This window comes from Harpia harpyja, chromosome 16 (genome assembly GCF_026419915.1).
Source record: "Harpia harpyja isolate bHarHar1 chromosome 16, bHarHar1 primary haplotype, whole genome shotgun sequence".
Classification (NCBI taxonomy): domain Eukaryota; kingdom Metazoa; phylum Chordata; class Aves; order Accipitriformes; family Accipitridae; genus Harpia; species Harpia harpyja.
In genome coordinates, this window is record NC_068955.1 from 8,626,907 (window position 1) to 8,648,925 (window position 22,019).

General features: G+C 40.7%; 1 protein-coding gene across 2 annotated transcripts in view; it reads right to left on the reverse strand.

The window, feature by feature from the left end:
- Window positions 1-22,019, reverse strand: part of RLF (RLF zinc finger) — a 53,180-nt gene extending 31,161 nt beyond the window's left edge. Inside the window, exons 1-3 of one of the 2 annotated variants that reach the window (XM_052810654.1) lie at window positions 21,786-22,019; window positions 16,270-16,424; window positions 8,936-9,017 (exon numbers count right to left, since the gene is read on the reverse strand). In XM_052810654.1, the coding sequence (XP_052666614.1) occupies window positions 8,936-9,017; window positions 16,270-16,424; window positions 21,786-21,998 (450 nt within the window). In that variant the 5' untranslated portion in view covers window positions 21,999-22,019. Of the gene's footprint in view, window positions 1-8,935; window positions 9,018-16,269; window positions 16,425-17,237; window positions 17,308-21,785 lie in introns of both variants that reach the window. The other variant, XM_052810655.1, reaches the window with a different exon arrangement.

A 22,019-nucleotide genomic window follows, 5' to 3' on the forward strand; every position in this document is an offset into this window, starting at 1 on the left:
TGTAATTCAAGTGTAGGTCAGCAGTGAGCCCTTACTGCAAACAAGGCAAACTATGCTGAACAGTTTCAAACAGAGCATAACCAGGAGGTTGGTGACGTGTTTATTCCCCTCTGTCTGGTACTTTTGAGACTCCACTGGAGTACAACACTCAGTTTGCGGCTGTCCTGTACAACTCCTTTGCCACAGTGGAGCAAGTCCAGCAAAGGCCACCAGAGGGCCTATACAACCTTAGGAAGAGAGGGTGAAGAGGGAAATTTTAGAGCTGTCTATCTTCACTATACTCCCAGTAGGTAGTTGGAGCTGGACTCTTCTTTCTGTCTAGTGAGTGAGTCAATAGACAAGTCACATAAAGGGAAATTCTGTAAAGTGTGTGTGTGGGAAGTGTATCAATGTTTAAATACTCCCGCTTCGAAAGGACTACCCAAAGTTTGCGCAATCTTCTTTCTTAGAGACACTTAAAGCTTGGTGGGGCAGGACCCTAAGCAACCTGATTCAAGACAGCCCTTATTCTGAGTGAAGAGGTGGATCAGATAACTTGAGCTACCTTCCAGCTCCAGCTACCTCATGACTCTTCCAAAATACACACTTTCAGAGGGCTGCATATTCAATGCATTTACTACACGTACTGAAAGCACACTTAGTGGGAGTCAGTGCTTCTGCCCTACACTAGTTCTTCTCCGACTGCAAGAACAAAACCAAACTAACATCAGAAGTAAGTGAAAAAGTACACATTAGGAGTTATTTCCAAACACAGAACTATAGTACAGACTTCCACCTTCTAAGGAGCACAGAAGTTAAAATCCTCATAGCTGAATGCAACAATCAAGCAGTTTTGATAACTTTACCATCTCATCTTCCTTAGCAATAGCCAAGATTTTCTGTAAATATTGTGGCAGCGTTGATTTTATTTTTAGATAAAAATCAATTATTAAAGACTAAGCTACTTCTAAAAATGATTATAAAGTAAAACTAGCAAGTGAGCTATCGCTGAGACCACCTCAAAATCAGTTGTTGATATCAGTAGAAGAGTTGGTGCTAATATGCAGATGCAAAGATAGCCAAGTATGATGTTTATGATTTCTGGCCTTGAGCGTGAAATATTACTCACAAAGTCAAAGGAAAAAAAAAATAAAATGGGAGTGTCACAGCTGTACCCTGAAGATGCAAGTGACTTTGTATTTTCTTATCCAGAGCTCAAACTGCTCTTAACTAACAGCATTGAGAGACTAATACATGAGCTACAACACACAAAGGTTTCAGGCTGTATTTAAGCATTTGAAAACATCACTTAAGCAATCCTTATGCTCACACAGCTGTTCCTCCTCTCAAGTCTTTCCTTCCTGTGCAAGCTGGATCAGGAAACCAAATTCAGCAGAAAGAGCCTCAGGGGAGGAGTGGGGTTTTTTTTGTTTTGTTTTTAAAAATTAAAGCATGATCAATTCCCCACTTTACACACAGCTAAATGGCATGCCAGTAGAATCAGGCAGGTGAATGACAGACTCAGTGCTGCTGCCAAAAGATGCTGAAGTTATAGCCTCAGGACAGCTTTAAAACTGTCAGTGGAAAACAACAAACTGATCTAAATTTATATCTATGAAGTATGCAACCACAGTCCAGAGTTTCCATAAGTGGCAGTTATGATCATAAAGGAAGTCTATGTATATAATTTTATCCTCCGACTTGGGTGATTAAGAAAACAATTATGGGTGTGCAGGTAGAAGGGATACTGTATCTTATCCACAAAATAAATGCAAGCCCATTTTGACAACCTCTACTTTTGACCTCTCTCAACTGTACAGCACCATGCATTAAGTCTTTTCAATACAATAGGTTGCTAGAGCATCCATTGTGCATTCCCCTCCCATATATTAACATTACAGCTTTAACCTGTATCACTCTCAAGTGTAGGTCATAGGTCAGGTCAAAGACTAAGTCCAAAAAACCATCAGCATTTAACAACCTATGACTTTGCATTTCACCTGGAAGACTAAACTCAATGAGCTTTACTGAGCTACAGTGCTTTTTGAAGGCATTCAGCACATGTGTTATGCCTCGTAAAAAGGTGGAGCAGAATAGCGAGGCCCTTCCAATCAGTTTGTATCAAATAGAGGCAAGAAGTGCCAGGTTCCTCACAGTTATGACTTGGAAGAGGGGAAAGAATACCACATCTCCTAAACAGCAGGTTTTCTTGAAGAAAAACAGCAGCTGAATCAGAAGAGTTCTCATTATCAGAAGACCTTTGGTAATCGGCCTACGTTTCCTTTGATGGTATCATTTGTATGTTCAGATTCTTCACAAAGAGCTTTGACAAAGCATTAATAATCAATAAAAACTTATCAATTTTACTGCAAGTCTTGAGAATTTATGCTATTTCCTGGCATCATTTGAATAAAAGCATACAACTCAGACATTCCCAGCTCTTAGCATTGAGAAATAGTTTAACAAACATAAGACAAAGAATCACCTCTTAAATTACGAATGCTTTACTGTACTTAAGCGTACCGCAAGAGACACAGCTTTAGGAAGCCACAGAGAGCTCTCAGCACATATTACATATAGCGGTGTCACCCAAATATCTGTTCCAGCAACTCAAGAGATATTTATCATGAAGAAGAATGAATTACAACCAGGATTTTCAGCTCTGAAAGGCAAAGAAAGGGAAACACCAACTCCTGGTTGTATGAACTCACCCTCTCTATGCATTATACCCACCCTAGTCCCAGCAAGCACTCGCCAACCAGCAAGTGCCAAAGACCATACAAGCAGATTTTGTAATGGCACATTACACTAGCTAAGACTTGTTCCCTCTTAGTGATACTTATCCCAAGTCCCTCTACTACTGAGTTGCATGTTCTGAGGAGCCAGAAGCCACCGCTTCAGAGAAAGACAGAACAGACCATTTATCTGCTGCCAATGCCGGAATGACGTAGCTGACAAAAAATTATCATACAACTTGGACAAGGGTGAGGTACTACTGCTGAAAAGACTGCTATCCCTCAGATTATGACATTCTGCAATCCAGATATCCAGTGTAAACAATGTTTTCCCAACAGCAACTCTTCCCTAATCTGAGGGCTTCAGGATGCAGTACAGAGCTAGCAGAGCCCAGTTCAGTTATGAGGATCATTCACATTTCAGCACCTTTGCATTAAGGGCTGGAAAGAAGAACCTTAGAAGGTGAGAAAGAAGGGCCCTATTATACAAGCCAACCGATTTGCTGAGTCAGCACCGTGTTTGAGATTCAGGGTATCAATATTGAAATACCAAATATTAAACTCACCAATGTATGTAGCATAAATAAATAACTACTGTAAACATGCTCCAATTCTATTCTAGATGCTTAGCTGATCCTTTCCTTATTGGACCTACTGAAGAATATAAGGCTAATATTAATGGAAATATTTATGAAAATCTGCTATGAATACTTCAAAAGTCTTTGAAGACATCTAATGCAAAATTTAACTGTATCATAGAATCATTTAGGTTGGAAAAGACCTTTAATATCAAGTCCAACCATAAACCTAGCACTGCCAAGCCCACCACTAAACCATGTCCCTAAGCACTGCATCCACACATCTTTGAAACACCTCCAGGGATGGCGACACAACCACTTCCCTGGGCAGCCTGTTCCAATGCTTGACAACCCTTTTGGTGAAGAAATTTTTCCTAGTATCCAATGTAAACCTCCCCCGGCACAACTTGAGGCCATTGCCTCTCATCCTATCACTTGTCGCTTTGGAGAAGAGACTGATACCCACCTCACTACAACCTCCTTTCAAGTAGCTGTAGAGCACGATAAGGTCTACCCTCAGCCTCCTTTTCTCCAGGCTAAACAACCCCAGTTCCCTCAGCCACTCCTCATAAGACTTGTTCTCCAGACCCTTCACCAGCTTTGTTGCCCTTCTTTGGACACACTCCAGCATCTCAATGTCTGTCTTGTAGTGAGGGGCCCAAAACTGAACACAGTATTCAAGGTACAGCCTCACCAGTTCTGAGTGCATGGAGACAAACACTTTCCTAGTCCTGCTGGCCACACGACTTCTGATACAAGCCAGGATGCTATTGGCCTTCTTGGCCACCTGGGCACACTGCTGGCTCATATTCAGCTGGCTGTCGACCAACACCCCCAGGCCCTTTTCCACCAGTCAGCCTTCCAGCCACTCTTCCCCAAGCCTGTAGTGTTGCATGGGGTTGTTGTGACCCAAGTGCAGGACCCAGCGCTGAGCCTTGTTGAACCTCATACAATTGGCCTTGGCCCATTGATCCAGCCTCTCCAGATCCCTCTGTAGAGCCTTCCTATCCTAAAGCAGATCAACACTCCTGCCCAACTTGGTGTTGTCTACAAACTTACTGATCCCCTCATCCAGATCATTGATAGATATTAAACAGAACTGGCCCCAATACTGAGCCCTGGGGAACACCACTTGTGACCAGCCACCAACTGGATTTAACTCCATTCATGACCACTCTTTGGCCCCGGCCATCCAGCCAGTTTTTTACCCAGCAAAGAGTATGCCCGTCTAAACCATGAGCAGCCAGTTTCTCCAGGAGAAGTTAGGATAACACCATAAACAGGTCCTGAATAGAGGGACACAAAGGACTTCATTCTAAACAAAGTCAGGAAAGGGTAATATAGTAAGAGCCTATGGTCAAAGTTAAAGAGAAAATACAATCCCTGGAACAGTTTACTAAAGATACCAGGATTTTTCAGTCCTGACAATTTAAAGCAATCAGCAACTACTACAGTGTCACAGAAGTTGTCGTTTTTATGCCCACCCTCAATACACAACTTTTCTAAAGAAAGCATTCATGCTCTTTGTAAGGCTTGAAGGGAACCCTGTTCTGCAATCCATATTAAATTCCTGTGACAATACATCTTTACTCCCACTAAAGCCATCTTTGAATGCACTGTTTTACCTTCCTCAACTGGTCAGATTACATCTATCCCCACAGTACCTCACCAATGAGTTCCTCCCCCAGATTAATTGAGTTTACCTGTACCAAGGGCCCTGTTGTAATTCTGCCGCAATCCTTTCACTCATATTTTACAGCATTTCCCCACCTGTGTCCACATCCTTTCGCCTGCTGCCACTGTATAAAATCCGTGCTGAGACTCCTGCCATACAATCTCACATCTTGTTTTCATTTTGCACAGGCTGCCTCTGGTCTTGCTTAGAGATAAGGAAAACTGGACACATGGGGGACTGCAGGGCATAACTACTGTTATTTAAGATGAAAGAACAAACAGGTTCAGACACCAAAGAAAGCTTTTGATAGCATTTTGTATCTGGACATCAGTGACACTCCATTTTCAGCTTTAGAACAGTCCCTACACCTTGCTTCTCTGAAATGCAAGCCCTTACTTTTTTCAGTCCTGGGATGAAAATTTATTTGAAGTTTCACTGATTCTCACTACCTGTGCAGGCTGTTAAAGAGCAACTGTAGGTAGATCTGAAAGAATACCTCTGTCCCACATTTGCTGCAACCACTAGTTACATTTGGAGTTATATTCCTCATCAGCTACACTCGCCCCTTTTGTTAGGAAAGGAATAAGCTGTCACATCTGTCAATCTGGGCACGTGCTAAAATATAATTTTGTGGTACTTTTCTACGGGATTTGCCTGGAGATTGGCACATTAACATGGTCACAGGCTTTAAACCTACAAGCCCCCTCATGAGAGTCTATGAATGATTCCTGTCTAAAAGTGTATACTGCCCTCTGTATGACTGCATACTCCTTCTTCTCTGATGACAAGTAGGTTCCTACTGTATTCCAGGGCAGGGTACAAATGTTCTCATTCTCTTATTTCTGCAAGAGTGCTACTTCAAAATCTCATTAGAAGCACCTGTTTGTAGAAGTCCACAAACAGTAAGGTTTCAGAGTACTACCATGTTTAATAAGCTTTGCCCATATCTTTTACTATCTGAACTACGGGGAGCATTAGATGAGTGCTAAACTTGGAAGCCCGTTTCAAAAAGTTAGTACAAAAGCCAAGTATATTACTATACCTGGCAACAGCACATCTTTAATTTTCCCTTAGTTCTAAAAGTTGACATGAGAGATCTGGGCTTGTGTCACCCTTCTACCTCTCGAATTTAATGGTTTCCTTCCAACATATTCAGCCTGAATAAAGGCATCTCATCTGACTAAAAACTTGCTCTCTACGGACAGAGGTATCAAAGCTCGATCACTTGCTTCAAAACCTAGAAACACACGTGCTTGTTACTGATTCTCCTTGGTAACAAGAATTCTTGTTGCAGATCCCTCCAGTTAAATGCTAGTAATTCTTAGAGCTGCTTTATACCTCTGCTATAATGGGAAAAAGCCTGTATATGCCCTCCCATACTCTGAATATGAGAACATCTTGTTTCAGGTCTAGGCCATTTCAGTTACAAACTTATTATATGCCTTTTAAGTGTATGATAAGCTCATAAGGCTTAGGGGAGGCCTTATCACCATGTTCCAGTATTTAAAGGGTGGTTACAAAGACTGAGACTCCCTTTTTACAAGGAGTCATAAAGAAAAGATGAGGAGTAATGGGTACAAGTTACTCCTGGGGAGATTCCAATTGGACACAAGAGGAAAAATTTTCACAATGAGAACAATCAGCCATTGGAATAATCTCCCCAGGGAAGTGACGGATTACCCAACTGTCCTGTTTTCAGCTGGGATAGAGTTAATTGTCTTCCTAGTAGCTGGTACAGTGCTATGTTTTTGAGTTCAGTATGAGAAGAATGTTGATAACACTGATGTTTTCAGTTGTTGCTAAGAAATGTTTAGTCTCAAGTCAAGGATTTTTCAGCTTCTCATGCCCAGCCAGCAAGAAAGCTGGAGGGGCACAAGAAGTTGGGAGGGAACACAGCCAGGGCAGCTGACCCAAACTGGCCAATGGGGTATTCCATACCATGTGACATCACATCTAATATATAAACTGGGGGGAGTGGGGGCAGGGGGGATCGCCCATCGGGGACTAACTGGGCATCAGTCAGTGGGTGGTGAGCAATTGCATTGTGCATCATTTGTATATTCCAATCCTTTTATTATTACTATTGTCATTTTATTAGTGTTATCATTATCAGTTTCTTCTTTTCTGTTCTATTAAACCATTCTCATCTCAACCCATGAGTTTTACTTCTTTTCCTGATTTTCTCCCCCATCCCACTGGGTGTGTGTGGGGGAAGTGAGTGAGCAGCTGCGTGGTGCTTAGCTGCTGGCTGGGGTTAAACCACAACACCAATGTTGGACACTTCTAAGATTCAGCTGGACAGGGTGCTGGGCCATCTTGTCTAGACTGTGTTTTTGCCAAGAAAGGTTGGACCAGATGATCCTTGAGGTCCTTTCCAACCTGGTATTCTATGATTCACTCCTCCTTGTCCAAGGACGACCGGATTAGTGAATTTAAGGGCTACCTTGTAAGTTTCAACTTCTTCCATCAGCTCTAACACAAAAGATGAACCTGTGGCTGACCCACTTATTTGCGGCATCCCCAAAAATGAATGGGTTGAGAGCACAGATCTAGCATCTGCAACACCATGGCTAATAGTTACAGACTGTGTGTAATAGATGGCATAGCTGGGTATTGTCAAAATAAACTGATATACCTTCAAACTTGGTTCTGGGGTGCTGCAATGGCCACTATGATCTGCTGTAGTCACTAAGGGAGTCACAGGACTTATGCACCAGCCCTCAAAATAAAGGACACATCTTTGACACCACTAAGACCATAGGATCTAAACTGTACCTACTGCGCTTCTTTCTACTGCCAAGTACATGCCACACCCAACTGTTTTTAGGGTTGCTATGATAGTAAGCATTCCATGATATTTCAGGAAAAAGAGGTCTGTCCACACCTGAAGTCACCAGCCACAGACCACCTCTGTCTCTACCACTACTAGCAGGACTACAAAGCTCTACTAGTCTGTTTCTCTCAGTATAAAGTGCCAGGTTTATTCACCTTCAGTCTACTGAAGAGTTTCCGGACCTGCAATTTCCCTGACTGCGGGTGAAACAAAAGTAGAAGCTCCTTCAGAACCTCTACACCTGCATCTTCAGAGCTACTGCAGCAGCAGCAGCCAAGCCTCACAGACTGAGGAAATCCTCAGTCACAGAGGTATAAGGACTTGTGGCAAGGTCTGCACAAGGACAGCTGTAAGGTCTAAGTTCACTTACTTCCAACTACATCCAGCCAAAGTCTTTACTTCAGTAACTTATAACTGCTACTAGCTTCCAACTTCATCAGTCACAGTTAAAGCCAGAACAGGCAATAGCAACAGATCAGTCCCTCATCCTGGAAGGGTCTATTAGTATAAACACAGCAAGACTACCACTCCTGTCTTTCAGCTCCACAAAGAACACAAGTCCTTGCAGTCAGCTGGGTACTACCTCCAGACTAAAACCTTGAAAACATCTCTTCCTCCTACATAGCCTACAAGAGCCATCTTCATTTGAGTGTACGAGTAGTAGTATTATGAGCTTGTTTCAGCACCACCTCAGAAGAAACACTTCTAGGAACCACCTGGACTAAAGACCTGTCCTACTATTTTCATCCCTCTCAAATCAGGAATCGACACTAACTTACCACTCAGATCTCCACAAAAGCTTTTTTAGTCACCTTCAAAGTAATACTTCAGAGCTGTTACATCACTCCATCTAACTCAGTCTTACTCTCACACAAACCATTAGATAGATCAAGATTTGCTACAGTTCTCTTGCTGCAGTTGCCATTGATCGTGCAGTCATAAATCTGCTGTTGGGCCTAGGGCTGCCAATACCACTCTTGCAGTTAGTCTTTTGCTGCTCAGAAATTCTTGCTGCCTAGATAACAGCAATACAGGACAGGTGGAATTCAGGGCAAGGGTAGAAGAAAAGGAGCATAACAGCTGCCTTTTTTTTTTTTAATATGCAAATTGGAAAAAAGAAATTCAGAACACTTACCTGTATGGACTGATGGAATCCTAACCACACCTCATGCGGCAATTCACTTTCAGGAATTGAAAGCAGTAGCTCAAAACAACTCCTGGAAAAGTAAGAGGCAAGTAAGCAAGCTACCTGAACACATTCTGTCATTACATTAAATAACATCTGTGGCACATTTTACTTAGCATTCAGATAAGAAATGACAGTAACATTGAAACATGTTTGACTGCACAAATCAGTTGAAGGCCAGAAACAGCCCTAGAATCAGGAATGAGTCATCATATGGAGAGTGCTTTTTACTATGCACAATCTTGCTAGGATAAGATTGCAGCTACTCTTATAATCCAAAATAGTCTGTTCAACATGGCTCAGGAACGTTGCATTACAGAATTTCTGCTCTTTCCTCTCACAAAGGAATCCTAATATCCATTCTGAATAAAACTCATTTGATCCCAGCATGGTATCTTTGCCTAGAGTGAGAATGAAAGCCAGCTTTACCTACCTTAAAGTTTCAGATCTGACATATATAAGAAAGTAAAACTGAAGAACAGCTTGACAGAAGACCCATGCATCAGCACAGAAATGGACCTAGAGAACAGATCCCTAGCAGTATCCTAAAAGCAACAGACTGAGAAGCGATGTCAAGAAGAGCATCAGTACAGAAACAGACCCGCAGAATAGATTCCTAGAAATAGCTTATGAGTCTTTGATAGCATGGGGGGAGGGGAAGCATTCAAATACCTATGGTGCGAACAGCAACAAGCTCAAGAGCTTACCAAAGCAAAAAAACCTCACCCACATTGATATGCATACAAAAGATGTTCAAAGTCAGACTTAAACAGATCAGATTGTAAAATTCCCAGTTCATTAATTCATGGAGCTGCTGTATTTGGGTAGCTCAGTTATCTACACAACACAAGTGGAGAACATCCCCTTATTTCTTCATTAAGCCAAGGTCCTGCTTAAAAATAGGACACTAGTCACCCAGTCTTGATTTCACACCCAGGAAAGTTTGTTGACACAGTTGAAAATGGGATGTAACAATTAATGTTAGTATGAGTCAGCCCCATCACAGTGGTATGTGAACTTCTGCTGTGTATCAGGTTTTCCAAATGAAAATTTAGGAAAGTGGGAAGGGTTCAGAAAGTTTTAACATCTCTGAAACATCCAGCAAATTTGAGACCTATCTATTCCATACATAAGTTCATATTCCAAAAACAGAAGCAGAGGAAAGCAAGACCTACTTGATATTCCCTCATTTAGACCATTGGGTCAATGCTATCCCTTTTCAAAAACAAAAAGGAAACAACTGTATGTATTTAGCATATCCACCTCATTTCAGGGAAAAGTCTTGGAGAACAAGAATCACTGTTTTCTAGGAGACAAAGCAATGGCAGGACTACTGCCTATATTGTTCTCAAACAGGGGCTATCTAACCTTGTACGGGACATATGGATTACCTAAAACCCAGCTGCTGCACAGAACAATTTGACCTAATCAAACTAAACACGTTAACTATGACACTGTCTAGAGATTCACAAGATTTACACACAGCAAAAATCTTCTCATAAGTCACGGCAATATAAGGAAAGAAAACTAGTCTAAGACTCTGCATGTAATAAATGCACTGAATAATTGCTATAAGCTACATCCACATTGTTAGTTCCAACTCATGCTATTTTTTTCTTCAAAAACTCCACTCCCAAATACTAAATAGAAGAATGACAGGACAACACATTCAGTCTTACCATAGACAGAAGAGCTGAACTTGGGGAAGGGGAAAAAGAAGAGATGACCATAAAGCAAACATGAGTTTCAAAACTGCTTAGTACCCAAAAAGAATCGCTTTCCTTTCCCCCTTCCTCCTGACTCTTGATAAATAAATACATTGAACAGTTACCTGCAAAATGCTATGCCTAATCAGTTTTTAGCCAGATTCAGCAGTCATATACATAAACAAGATCAAATGGACAAATAATGAATTAACATCTGGCCACCTTTTTCACATTTCAGAAGTTTGCCTTCACTGGCCAATCCTGTTCCTTTAAATAGAGGTTTAGACCTGCAAAAGCTCTAAACACTATTATGCAGAAAATATGATAGCCTTCATCACTGTCATCCAGTAATTATTCACATCATCAGACACTAGAATCTCAGTCATTACTACGTCCATGAAAAAGTGGGCAACAGGATCACCAGATATTCCAACTGTCATAGGTCTCAATATTATAAAATAATCAGGACTTACTTCTCCCTTGTATTGTACTCAAGCTTGGCAATACAAGTTAATTCACCAGTCCAGATGTCTAGACCCAGGTGGTTGCTACTAGACTATCAAAACCAACTTTACACAGTCTCACAGCAGCTGAACTCTATTTTAACATAAGAAAAAAAAAAAACAAACCCAACAAAAAATCCCCACTAGGTACATGTCTAATTTTCATGCATGTCATACAGAGACTCTTTTCATCAAATAAAACATTTGCAAACTTCACGGTTAATGTGCTTTTGAAAAGTCTTTTGATGCACACCTCATTTTCAGTCAACCAATCCCATCTACTTCCACTCTTTTAATTCCCACGAATACTTTTTCTAGAATATTACTTTTTCATATATATATATATATGATATTGATTATATAAAATACCAGGTTTAAACAAAATGGCAAAGCAAGGTTTTACAAATCACTTTTCTGTACTTAACCCTTAAGGTGCTACTTGGACAGTGAAAAAGATCTGAAAGTAGATTTTCAAAGCATTGTGTATACAGAGTGAGATGACAGTCTATGAAGACAAGAGGCTGAATTTATGCTTCAAGAGTTATCATCTGTTGTGGGACCACAGGACTGAGCTGAACCAAAAACCGCAAATTCTTTTGTTGTGAGTCCTTAAGTCTTCCTCAGGATCGCAACACCAAGCACTCTAGCTTGAAATTACTCCATTAGAAATCTGGAGCTCCGTGTGTATAGCCACCACATAAAACAACTTAGAGCACAACTGCAAAAGTAATATCCAGATATTCCAATTACAATTTCCTTGGCAGAAAAATAGAATTCTAAGTCAATTGCCTAAGTTTTTGTGTAAGAATTGACTCAAACACAGCTGCATAAAGACTAGCCAGACTTCTCTACTGGCAAGAGGGAGAAATGGCCATTCAGCTTAATTCTTCCTTTTGGTCCTTATTACACAATACTTCAAAATGCACCTCTATCCCTGAAAGCCCATTTCTTTACTGTAATGCAACTAAACGGAATTTAGGTATCATGGCTAAGACCACAAATCAAAATACCAGGACCACTTCATAAAGTCAAGCCTTTCTACCCAACTCTACCAGTACCACCACAATTCTTACTTACACAAAAACCAATTCCAAACTTTAATCACAATTTCTGCAAATAAACTGTAACTGGTGCTTGAATGCTTCCATTATTAAAAAAATCATTGATCTGAAACACTCAACTTCAAAATATCTTTTAGGAGAAGGTCTCCTAGATTTGAATTTCTTCATTTTGGAAGGAACAACTCTAGGCCAAAATCAACAGATTATTTGCATACAATTATTCTGTAATCACTTTACACCTCATTCACTATTATTTCAAGAAAGAAATTTTTAAAAGTAAATTTTAAAAGCTTTCAGAATTGTGTTCATCTTTAGATTGTATTAGAAAACTTATCTTATCCTAAGCTTCTTAGAATTAAAAAGATTACTAATTATACATCGGATGATCAGCAGGAATAGTTCACTTGTTGCCAGGACTTATCCTGCATTTGTTAAGATTTGAGCTAGCTCTTAATGATAGACAGCAGAGTGGTAAATGCAAGTTAGTGAATCAAATTACAACAGTTTATTAGGTTGAGAAATGCTTTGTTAGACAGACAAACTGCCCCATGTGCCTCCTCACAGAGGTGTTATGGAAAGCAAGTACACCGCTCCTGGAAGCAACATGTGTTAGACTCAGTAGGTACAACCAGTAGGTGAGATACAGCTCAAGAAGTTTGAGGCAGACTGGTCTTATCAGATGAATCCAGTTTTGCTACTTAGACCAGATGACATTCAGATCTCCTTTTTCTTTTTATGGTTGAAAAAGCATATAAACACCTTCTTGAAGATGTAGAAATGGTAAACTTCCTTTCAGACCAGTGCTGTCACAGCAAATGGGAAAAGGTAGAAAGCGGTCAAATATTAGCTACTAGCAAACACAATGTGAACTAGAAACAATTCTTTCTACTTTTAAAACTTTAATCTATTAATCTTAGGACCATATAAACTATTTTCAGATGAAAGTAAAATTTTCATACTAATGGTAACAGGAATGACACCCTCCCCCCCCGCTACAGTATCCTCAGAAAAAAAGCACCTGCAGAAGCTCAAGTGAACAATCAGCTTCAAGGGCTTCCTAAGATTTGCAAGGATAGCCAGCTAACCAAATCTCAGTGAAAGACACCATTGATATGGCTAATTCTTTATTAATTCTTCTATAGAGGCAATATGTTTGGTATAGTAATATTGGGGGGTGAGGGGAATGTGTTGTGCTTTGTGGCTGTGGAAACAAGCAGTCTGAGTTCCAACTTGACCAAAGCAGGTTATGTCCCTTCATGGCCACGGCCAAGAAGTGTTGGAGAATGGCTGAGGGAGCGCGGTCATGGCTCCATGGAGGAGCTTTGTTCTACCAATCTGGACATAAAGCCAGACTAGGCCGCGATGGAAAATTCCGAGTCATGCTGACAAGGAAGAAAAGAAGATCATACTGACCTTGTACTGTGTAGATAAGGAAGTACTGTATAAGAAAAACAGGATGGAACCCGGGCCCAGGCACGAAGGCAGTAACCGCAAGTAGGAGGAGTATGATAATGTAACCTTTAGAGCTAAGCCAATGATTGTAAGACAAGTATATAGCTAAGCCAATGATTGTAGGACAAGTATGTATAAGATATAACTTTGTGTTATAAATATGTGAAGGTTTTGCAGTAAAGCTGAAGCTTGCTTTATCACTCACATTGAGTCGACTGCTTGACTTCCCTCGCTCGTCACAAAGAAGAACATTCCTGTTTCTCCACAATCATTTGCCAAATCTGTAACCTACAAGAGCAACCACTCCAAGCTTTCCTTTTATATCCTAAGGTTAGACAGTGGACCAACAAGGTCTCACACTGCATCAGCCTCATGTTTCTTAAGGAGGGCACAGACTCTACGTCATGTCAGATTTACTGTGAACACAAAATTGACCTGGTCAGGAGGCAGAGAAAACCATAGTATATTGAGTTTTGCTCTTACTGGCTCACCCTGCTAAGAAGGATGTCAGGAGGAGGAAGTTCTTTCCCCCCTCTCCAGAAGGGATGTTGGAAGGCAAGGAGGATTTCAATAGTAAGTAGAGCACTTTTGCTTTGAAAGAGGAAGCTTGTTCTTTTCATTTCTCATCAGGGTTCAAGTCTGAAAATACATAGCGTGTACGACAGCTGTGGGTAACCCAGTTGTCTCCCCAAAAATCACAGTTACAGGGGAACAGTACACTTTCACATCCTTAACCAGGTAATAGTCTTCCTCTCTCATGGAACTTAATTTTTATCTTTAATTCCCTGCTCTAACTTCTTTCTCCCTCCCTTGGAAACTCTTATGTAGAAGAAAACACGGGAGAGTTGAGTTAGGTATGCCATTTACCTCACCCTATCTGCAACCTCACTCATCTTTCTCATTCTTTAGATTCCTCTCAAATGTAATCATAACAAGAACAGGGGAGATTCCAGCAAGTCAGCCTCTCTACTGTCCTCCACCACAAAGTTTTCTCAATATACAAGCAACAGCAAACAAACTCCTTACACTGAAAGATGGAAGAAACCATATTAGCAGAAGCAGAATATTCTAATTTTTCCCAAGAGAAAAGCAATTTTGATAAGCAATTTTGACACAGAATTGGGATTCCTGCCCCAAAGTATACAACAGTGGCAAAATATATAGAAAGTACTCCAGGTATGGATGACCTGCATAGAAAGACAGTGAAAGACAAAATTTTTAAATGACATGAGTAAGAAACAGCAGAATACACAAGCTAATTAATGATAATATGATGAAGATGAGAATACTGTATCCATAAAGGGACAGTGTGCCAAAGCAATTAAGATATTTTGCCAAAAATATATGTATCATATACCAGGTAAATGATTTAGCAGTTTAAGTCTTCAGTTTCCATGTTAAGAAGTTAAGACTTCCTGATTTCACACGTTTTCCCTTCTTGACAGAAGGTTTAAGAAAAACAAACAAAAAAACCCACTCCTAGTTCACATATTTCTCTAAGAAAAAAAAAAAAAAAAAATTGAAGGCATCATATGGAGATACCTGGTTCCGAGCTGTTGATTTATATTGCAAGTTAGTACATTACAAAAAAAGCATTTGACCAAGGAGTTCATTGCAAAATCCTTCTCAAAAAGAACACTTGAATTCAGCCCACAAAGCAAGTAAGCTACTAATAACAAAGAAAAAATAGCCCACTGAAAAACTGTCACAGAATTGCTATTATTCTATAATGATCTTTACATTCAAGGTTCTAGATCTTCACCCTCCCCCCTAGAATGAAACCTTACCAGCAAGGAATGAGCAAGGCATCAAGTTATCCTTCTCAGGCTCTGCCTAGTAACTGATTATACTCCGATGTATGTGAAAGCCCTCAGGCTACACTCTTCAATTACAAATAGCTGCTTTGCACTTAAAACACTCTTTGGGGAACTACTATTCCAACTTAGCTGATGGACTGCAAAATAGTTCTCTCTTTTGTTTGAAGAATTGCTGTGCTTTAAGTCCTGTCTACAAAGAGTTGTCAAAGAGCTCAGGTTGAATTACTCTACTCTGTTTTGCTATCCTATTGCAACAGCCCACATGCACAACTTAGATTGCCATAAATACAAACCAGCTTATCCTTTTCAGAAAGGGACATGTTCGGAACTACCTTGGGAAAGGACACACAAAAGCAGCAACCGCAGAGCAAGTGATACAGATTTATTAATCCATGCATGGTCTAATATTAAAGCTTCTGTTTAATGAGGACCACACTAAGCTTCTTCTACAGAATATAATAATAATAATTTTCAGAATGTTTAAGAAAGAACAGAACCTTCCTAATACCTGCATGATTATCCAAATACAGAAGAACAAAGCCTTGTTCACATTAATTAACAAAATGCTCAAGTATATTTTCGTGGTATGATTAAAAAAAGTACTAAAGACATTTACTAGATAATAAATCATAAACACAGTTGTCAAATTAAGCATTACACTATTTCAACAGCTTGCCCTTTCATTTATAAAGTACAGTTCCTTTTTTTTTTTTTTAAATATTAATGTACCAACTTAAAACTTACAGCACTAGCCTGCCAAGTACCAAAAGAACATCTTCACATTCTGTAGTCAAGTAAGGTCGTGCATTAGCAAAGCTTTGGATGGAGATTCGATATACTTCCAAAAAAGGTAAAATATGTTCCGATGCACCCCGACTGCCAGCATACTGAAGTAGTGTCTGAAAGAAAATAAGTTATCATTAGAAGTTCTCATAACGTACTTGTGTCTAAAAAACAAGTATCAATATGCAATATCAAGCATATACAGTGGAAGAATACGGGAAGTGAGAAGTTTTTACTCAGAAGGAAATTTAAAAATGGTAGCTTTTCTCGTCAACAGAAGTTCTCCCTTGATAAAGTTATCAGAATTTCTACTGGGGAGCAAGCTAGATGCAATTGGCAGAAATGTGAACTGTTAAGTTAAAAATCCAGGGAGAAATTCTGCACTCAGCTTCTTTTGTACAACTGCCACAGAGACAGAACCACATATGTAACACTGGAATCTTTATTACTAGTGAGAATGCAGAAAAATAGGGAAGATGTTCAAGGTTAAGAACATTATTCCAGCTATAGTATTTTAAAGATATATGCATTACCCATACAACAAACATGAAGAGGACACAAAACCCAGACTGGACCGTTATGTAGTCATTTTTCAAATGCAAAATTACCTTAGATTTTACTACTTGACCATAGCAATCCTACATTATCCTGGCACCGTACTGAAGAAGCAATGTAAAACCTAGCCAGTTTTAAGAGAAATCAAAATAAGTTTCAAAAATCAGCATGGGGATGACAGTAGTATCTCCCAACCTTTTAAAACTTCACTACACTACCATGTTATTTTCCTACAGGTTATGAAGTAATATTGAGAGCAAGGCAGGGCACTGAGCTAAGGACACCTTAGCTCTACTAACAGCTTCACAAGTACCATCCCTTCTCCGTATGCACGCACTCCTACAACTCCAGACCAGTTATGCTTGTGTTCTTACCAGTTACAATCCCTCTCTCATGTTGCACCCTCCCTAGACCAAACAAGGTACCAATCTTGATTAAGGCCAGCTGCAAAGAAAACAAAAAACAATGAAAAAGACTATACTTTGTGGAACCCTAGGGCCAAGACTGCATGAAAAAAAAGCTCAGAGTGCCCCACCCTATAATTCAATACAAGCCAAATTGTCCTAAGAGGATGATCAGGTCATACCAGGCTTCAAATTACTTCACTTCAAGTTGGGACTCTGACACAACCAATTTATTTTAACAACTTAAACAAACACATGATCATATCAGATTATGACTGGAAGGAGGACACTACTGAACAGACTCTACAATGAGCTTACAAAGCCAAGTGCAGTCATCATAATGGCCAGAAGCTTCTAAGACGAAGCCTAACTTCCAACACAGCAATAAGTAAGTAGCCAGCTACACACTATTTTGTGGACTATCTGGTGTTATGTCAGTGATCTAACTATACAATATAAGTCCTAGGGTAAAAAAAAAATATGCAGATATCCACTAGACTGGCACAACCATGTGTGATATTTAAGAAAAAAAAAAATCTATAAAAAATACCATCTAAGAATCAGTAAAAATCAAGACCGTTTTGTAAATTATTCTCTCAGAACTCAGTATCAGTAATATAATGCCTAGGTGAATGAAAGTTACAAACTTTCCAAAAACCCACACAATATTAACAAAGACATAAGGAGGGTGTGGGAAAGGAAGATTGGAAGTTTACAGAAGTAATCCTTAAACACAGCACAAAGATCATTAGCAGAAGCTATGAATGACTAGTAACTAACTGGTCTAAGTGCTTCTCTAACAGATTAATGAAGGATTTGATAATATAACTCAAATTATATATGGCATTAGAAGCATTAAGGCTGTCAAGCTGTAATGCCTAGAGATACTCAACTGATGACTATCATAAATCATCTGTTTAGTAAACCCAGCAGTAATGCTATCATTATAGTGACTACAGAAATAGAAGATCAAACATACAAAGCTCTGCACTTTTATAAAAATACATCCATTAAAACCAATCTATTTAAAAAGGCAAATTTAGGACTCAATTATTTTGACACAGACTTAGATCATAAACTATCAAGTCTGTGTAAACCATAAAACATGGTAGAATATTTCCTAAGATTAAATAAACTTACTAGAAAACACTGTACCCTTGCTTGAGTGCAATCCTAGCATTGAGATCGAAGTCCTACAGCTGTATTAGCAATTTGTTGAGCAGCCATTTATCAGAAACTTCTCCCCAAATAGATGAGCAATGATGGTTTTGGCGTATAAGACAGATTCAAGGCAAGAGAGTTATTAAGAGCTTGAACTTCAAAGATATGTAGTTTTGAACATTATTATGCTATTAGTATTAGCATACTGACAAATAAGCAAAACATAGTAACTGTTATTACAATGGCTCTTAAAAGCCCTTCTGCTATTTCACAAGCAATATAAGTTTTAATAGTCCACTACAGACTTTTCCTGGCAGTCTATATACAAGATAAAATTAGATAATTTTTAACTTGTCAGAAATAAATAATCTACATGCTTAACGAACAGTCAAGTGACAATTTTGTAAGCAAATACTACCTTACAGTCTAATTACCTGAAGAGCGTATTCAAACATTTTAAGTCTGGTTAACACACATCCACTTACACTTTATTCTATCCTCTTTCCTTTGACTACAGCAACACATCTAATTGGCAAGTGGGGGGAGAAGAGCAGAGGCCACACACATGCACCTACTGTGTAATCTACAGACCAGCCTAGGTCCTCAACACTGCATAGATTCTCATGTCCTGCAATGCTGGAATACCTGCTTAGCTGCATTTCTTCTGAAGCATCAATTTTTTGCTCAGAACCAATTTAAACATGTCCAGGTTGCCTGACCTGTTACTACAGCTTTAAGTCTCTGTTAAAGAAAAAAAACCAACTTCTACCTCTTCTTAAACATACCTGATTGCAACTGACAGTCCTCAACTGTGTCACCTTCAATAATTTCAGCAAGCCAACAGGTTCTGGGTGTTGGCAGATGGGATGCTCTGATGTCCTACAACCCCTGCTTCACTGATAACTGTTCTTCATATTTACGATAGTGCACCCTCAAACACACACACACTGTTCATTCTAGTTGGCTGTTTGGGTACATATTGAGCTCCCCAACAGATATGTTTTTCGTAAGGTGAATATGCAAAGCATTCACATTTGTACAATATAAAGGTGCAGAATCAACCCGCTATTTAGGCTTCAAGAGTTTCTTTGCTGTGTTATCCTGGACAGTAATCTTACTCCCCTGTTCAAAAATAGGGATCTTCAAGGAAATTGTGCCATCCAACATCACTCCCAAGAAGAGCTACTGGAAAGCTGCACGTGGCAGCACAAGTTTACGTGTAGTAAAATGTAGCATCCAGACAGCTCAAAGCATAGGAAAGCTACTGATTTGGTTCACAGTTTGTTGTGTCCCAACAGCCTTGGTAACTTCCACAACAAAACAGAGCACCTTTCAGGACCATGCCACACACGTACACACAGGATGGCAAATCCATCGCTACCCCAAAACATTTCAGCTACCCTCACTGCAACTGCTTCCCAAGATCGTATTTAAGCCCAGTTAAATTTAGCTTCTCTCTAGGCATGCTCTGCTGTAGTTTAATAAGCTTATGACAAGATACCAGTGGTTCCCTCCAAGTCGTTAATACAAAATTAAGTTGAGCTCCTTAAATTTCACTTAGGGGCAGATCTTAAGTTATTTTTAAGTTTTATCACTCAAACTCTGCGCAACATTGACAAACATGCCCAGTCAGAAGGAGAAACCGAGGTGTAAACTTACATCCTAACCACAGTGGTTTGACTGCACAATGACATCACAAATTCATACTCCATTGAAGTTGCTGCACAACAGATTAGCAATTTCATGTTTTCCGTTGTATCTCTTGGTGTACAGTCATAACAATCAGAAATGTCCCAAACTGATGGCAACACAAGACAGATCTTTTTCATTTTTATCTGTACTATCTATCACAGTGTTCTAAAACGAGACTACCATTCAAAGACAGCACAAAGACCTAAAGAGATCTGCATTTTTTGTGGGAGAGGATTTAGGGTTTGTTTGTTTGTTTTTTAGGTAACAGAACTGTCTTCCATCAAACTCCACTGATCAAGTACCTCTAAAGCTTTATCTGTACCAATCTAATCCAGGTGACTGGACATCTACATATATTGATCATCTTGACAACCTCTACTAAGTGTTAGCTGAATATTTGTTTCAATGTGCTGATGCAATGAATGCCAGTGGAAACAGTTTTAGCAAAACCTGAAACATGGAGAAAGTCACAGACATTATAAAGACCTCGTGTAAAGGTGAGGTCACAGATCTTAACAGTATGCTTAACTTGGGACATACATAGCAGTACACAACAGCAGCAGCATCCTACAGTTTGAGAAGCAGGAGTTTTGAAACCTAACAAATAAACTCCTCCTTTTGTTTCGGTAAGCAATGAGCTAAACATTCTCCCAGAACGATATGGCAAAGTACACAGCCTGTGGATGTAAAATGGAATACTGTGAAGGGTAATATCACTTAACTGTAACGCAGCAGTAGGATTTTTTGTCTCATTTGGCATCCAGTTTTGCCACTCACCATTCAAACGCAGTGGCTGTATCAGCTGAGGTGTGGTTAAACTAGCTTGTAAAACAGATTTTTTTATTTTTTATTTTAGAAACCATAATCTTTTCAGATTCAACAGGGATGGCTCTCCAACCCAGCAACCTAACAATTATTCAACCTTAGAGCTCACAGTAAATGATGCTGTGGGGGAAGCAAACACTAATTAACCACTGAAAGAGTTTAAGAATAAGTTATCTCCATCACTGCGACTTTAATCAAGTTCAGCTCTTCTTCTGGAAGTTAGTGGCTCCATTCAGAAATTGCTGGTCCTTAGCCTAAGTTGCATTAAGCAAGTATTCAAGCAAGATCATTGGACCACAGCAGCTCATTCATGACTTATGTGAACTGCAGGCCTTCGCAAACCAGCAAGCATTGTTTATGCCACAGCAGATCTCAATCCAGGCGGAACACATAGTTTTGATCCCGAGGCAGGTAAAGAACAGAACGGCAGAGGTCTAGGAACCGAGCCAAGACCGCACCGAGAAAACGCGGGGCGGCCCGCCTGCCCCAAGAACCTCCCGGGGCCACCAGCTGTCCAGGCCCGAGGCGCTGCCGTGGCCCAAAGGCGATCGACTCCCTCGGTGCAACGGGCCCGGCCCCAGGCTGGCAGCGGAGCGCCCGCGGGGCACCCCGTCGGGCAGGGCGCGCACATCCCCACTCGGCAGCGGCGCACGCCGCTGCGAGCCCCGGGCCGCGCCGCGGCAGCTCCGGAGGAGCGAGCGGAGGCCCGCGGAACGGCAGCCCTTCGCTGCCGGCAGCGCTGGGCGCGTACCGCGGCGGAGGTAGGGCCGCCGGGCCCGCCCTGGCCCCGGCAACCCGGCCTGCAGCCCGCGCCGCGGCCCACCCCTGCCCGGCCCCTACCTGGCAGAAGCCCCGGCAGTAGGCGCGGGACGAAGCCTCCGACACCTCCTGCTCACGCAGCTCCGTCTGCAGCTGCCAGAGGCGGGCTCGGAGCGCCGCCACCAGCCGCTGCATCTCGGGCCGCGGAGCCGCCTCAGCCTCAGCGTCCGCCATCTGCACCCGGCCCCACTGCGCGTAGGCAAGGATCACGTGACCGGCAGCCACTGACATCATCGTCCTGGGACGGCGTCACGT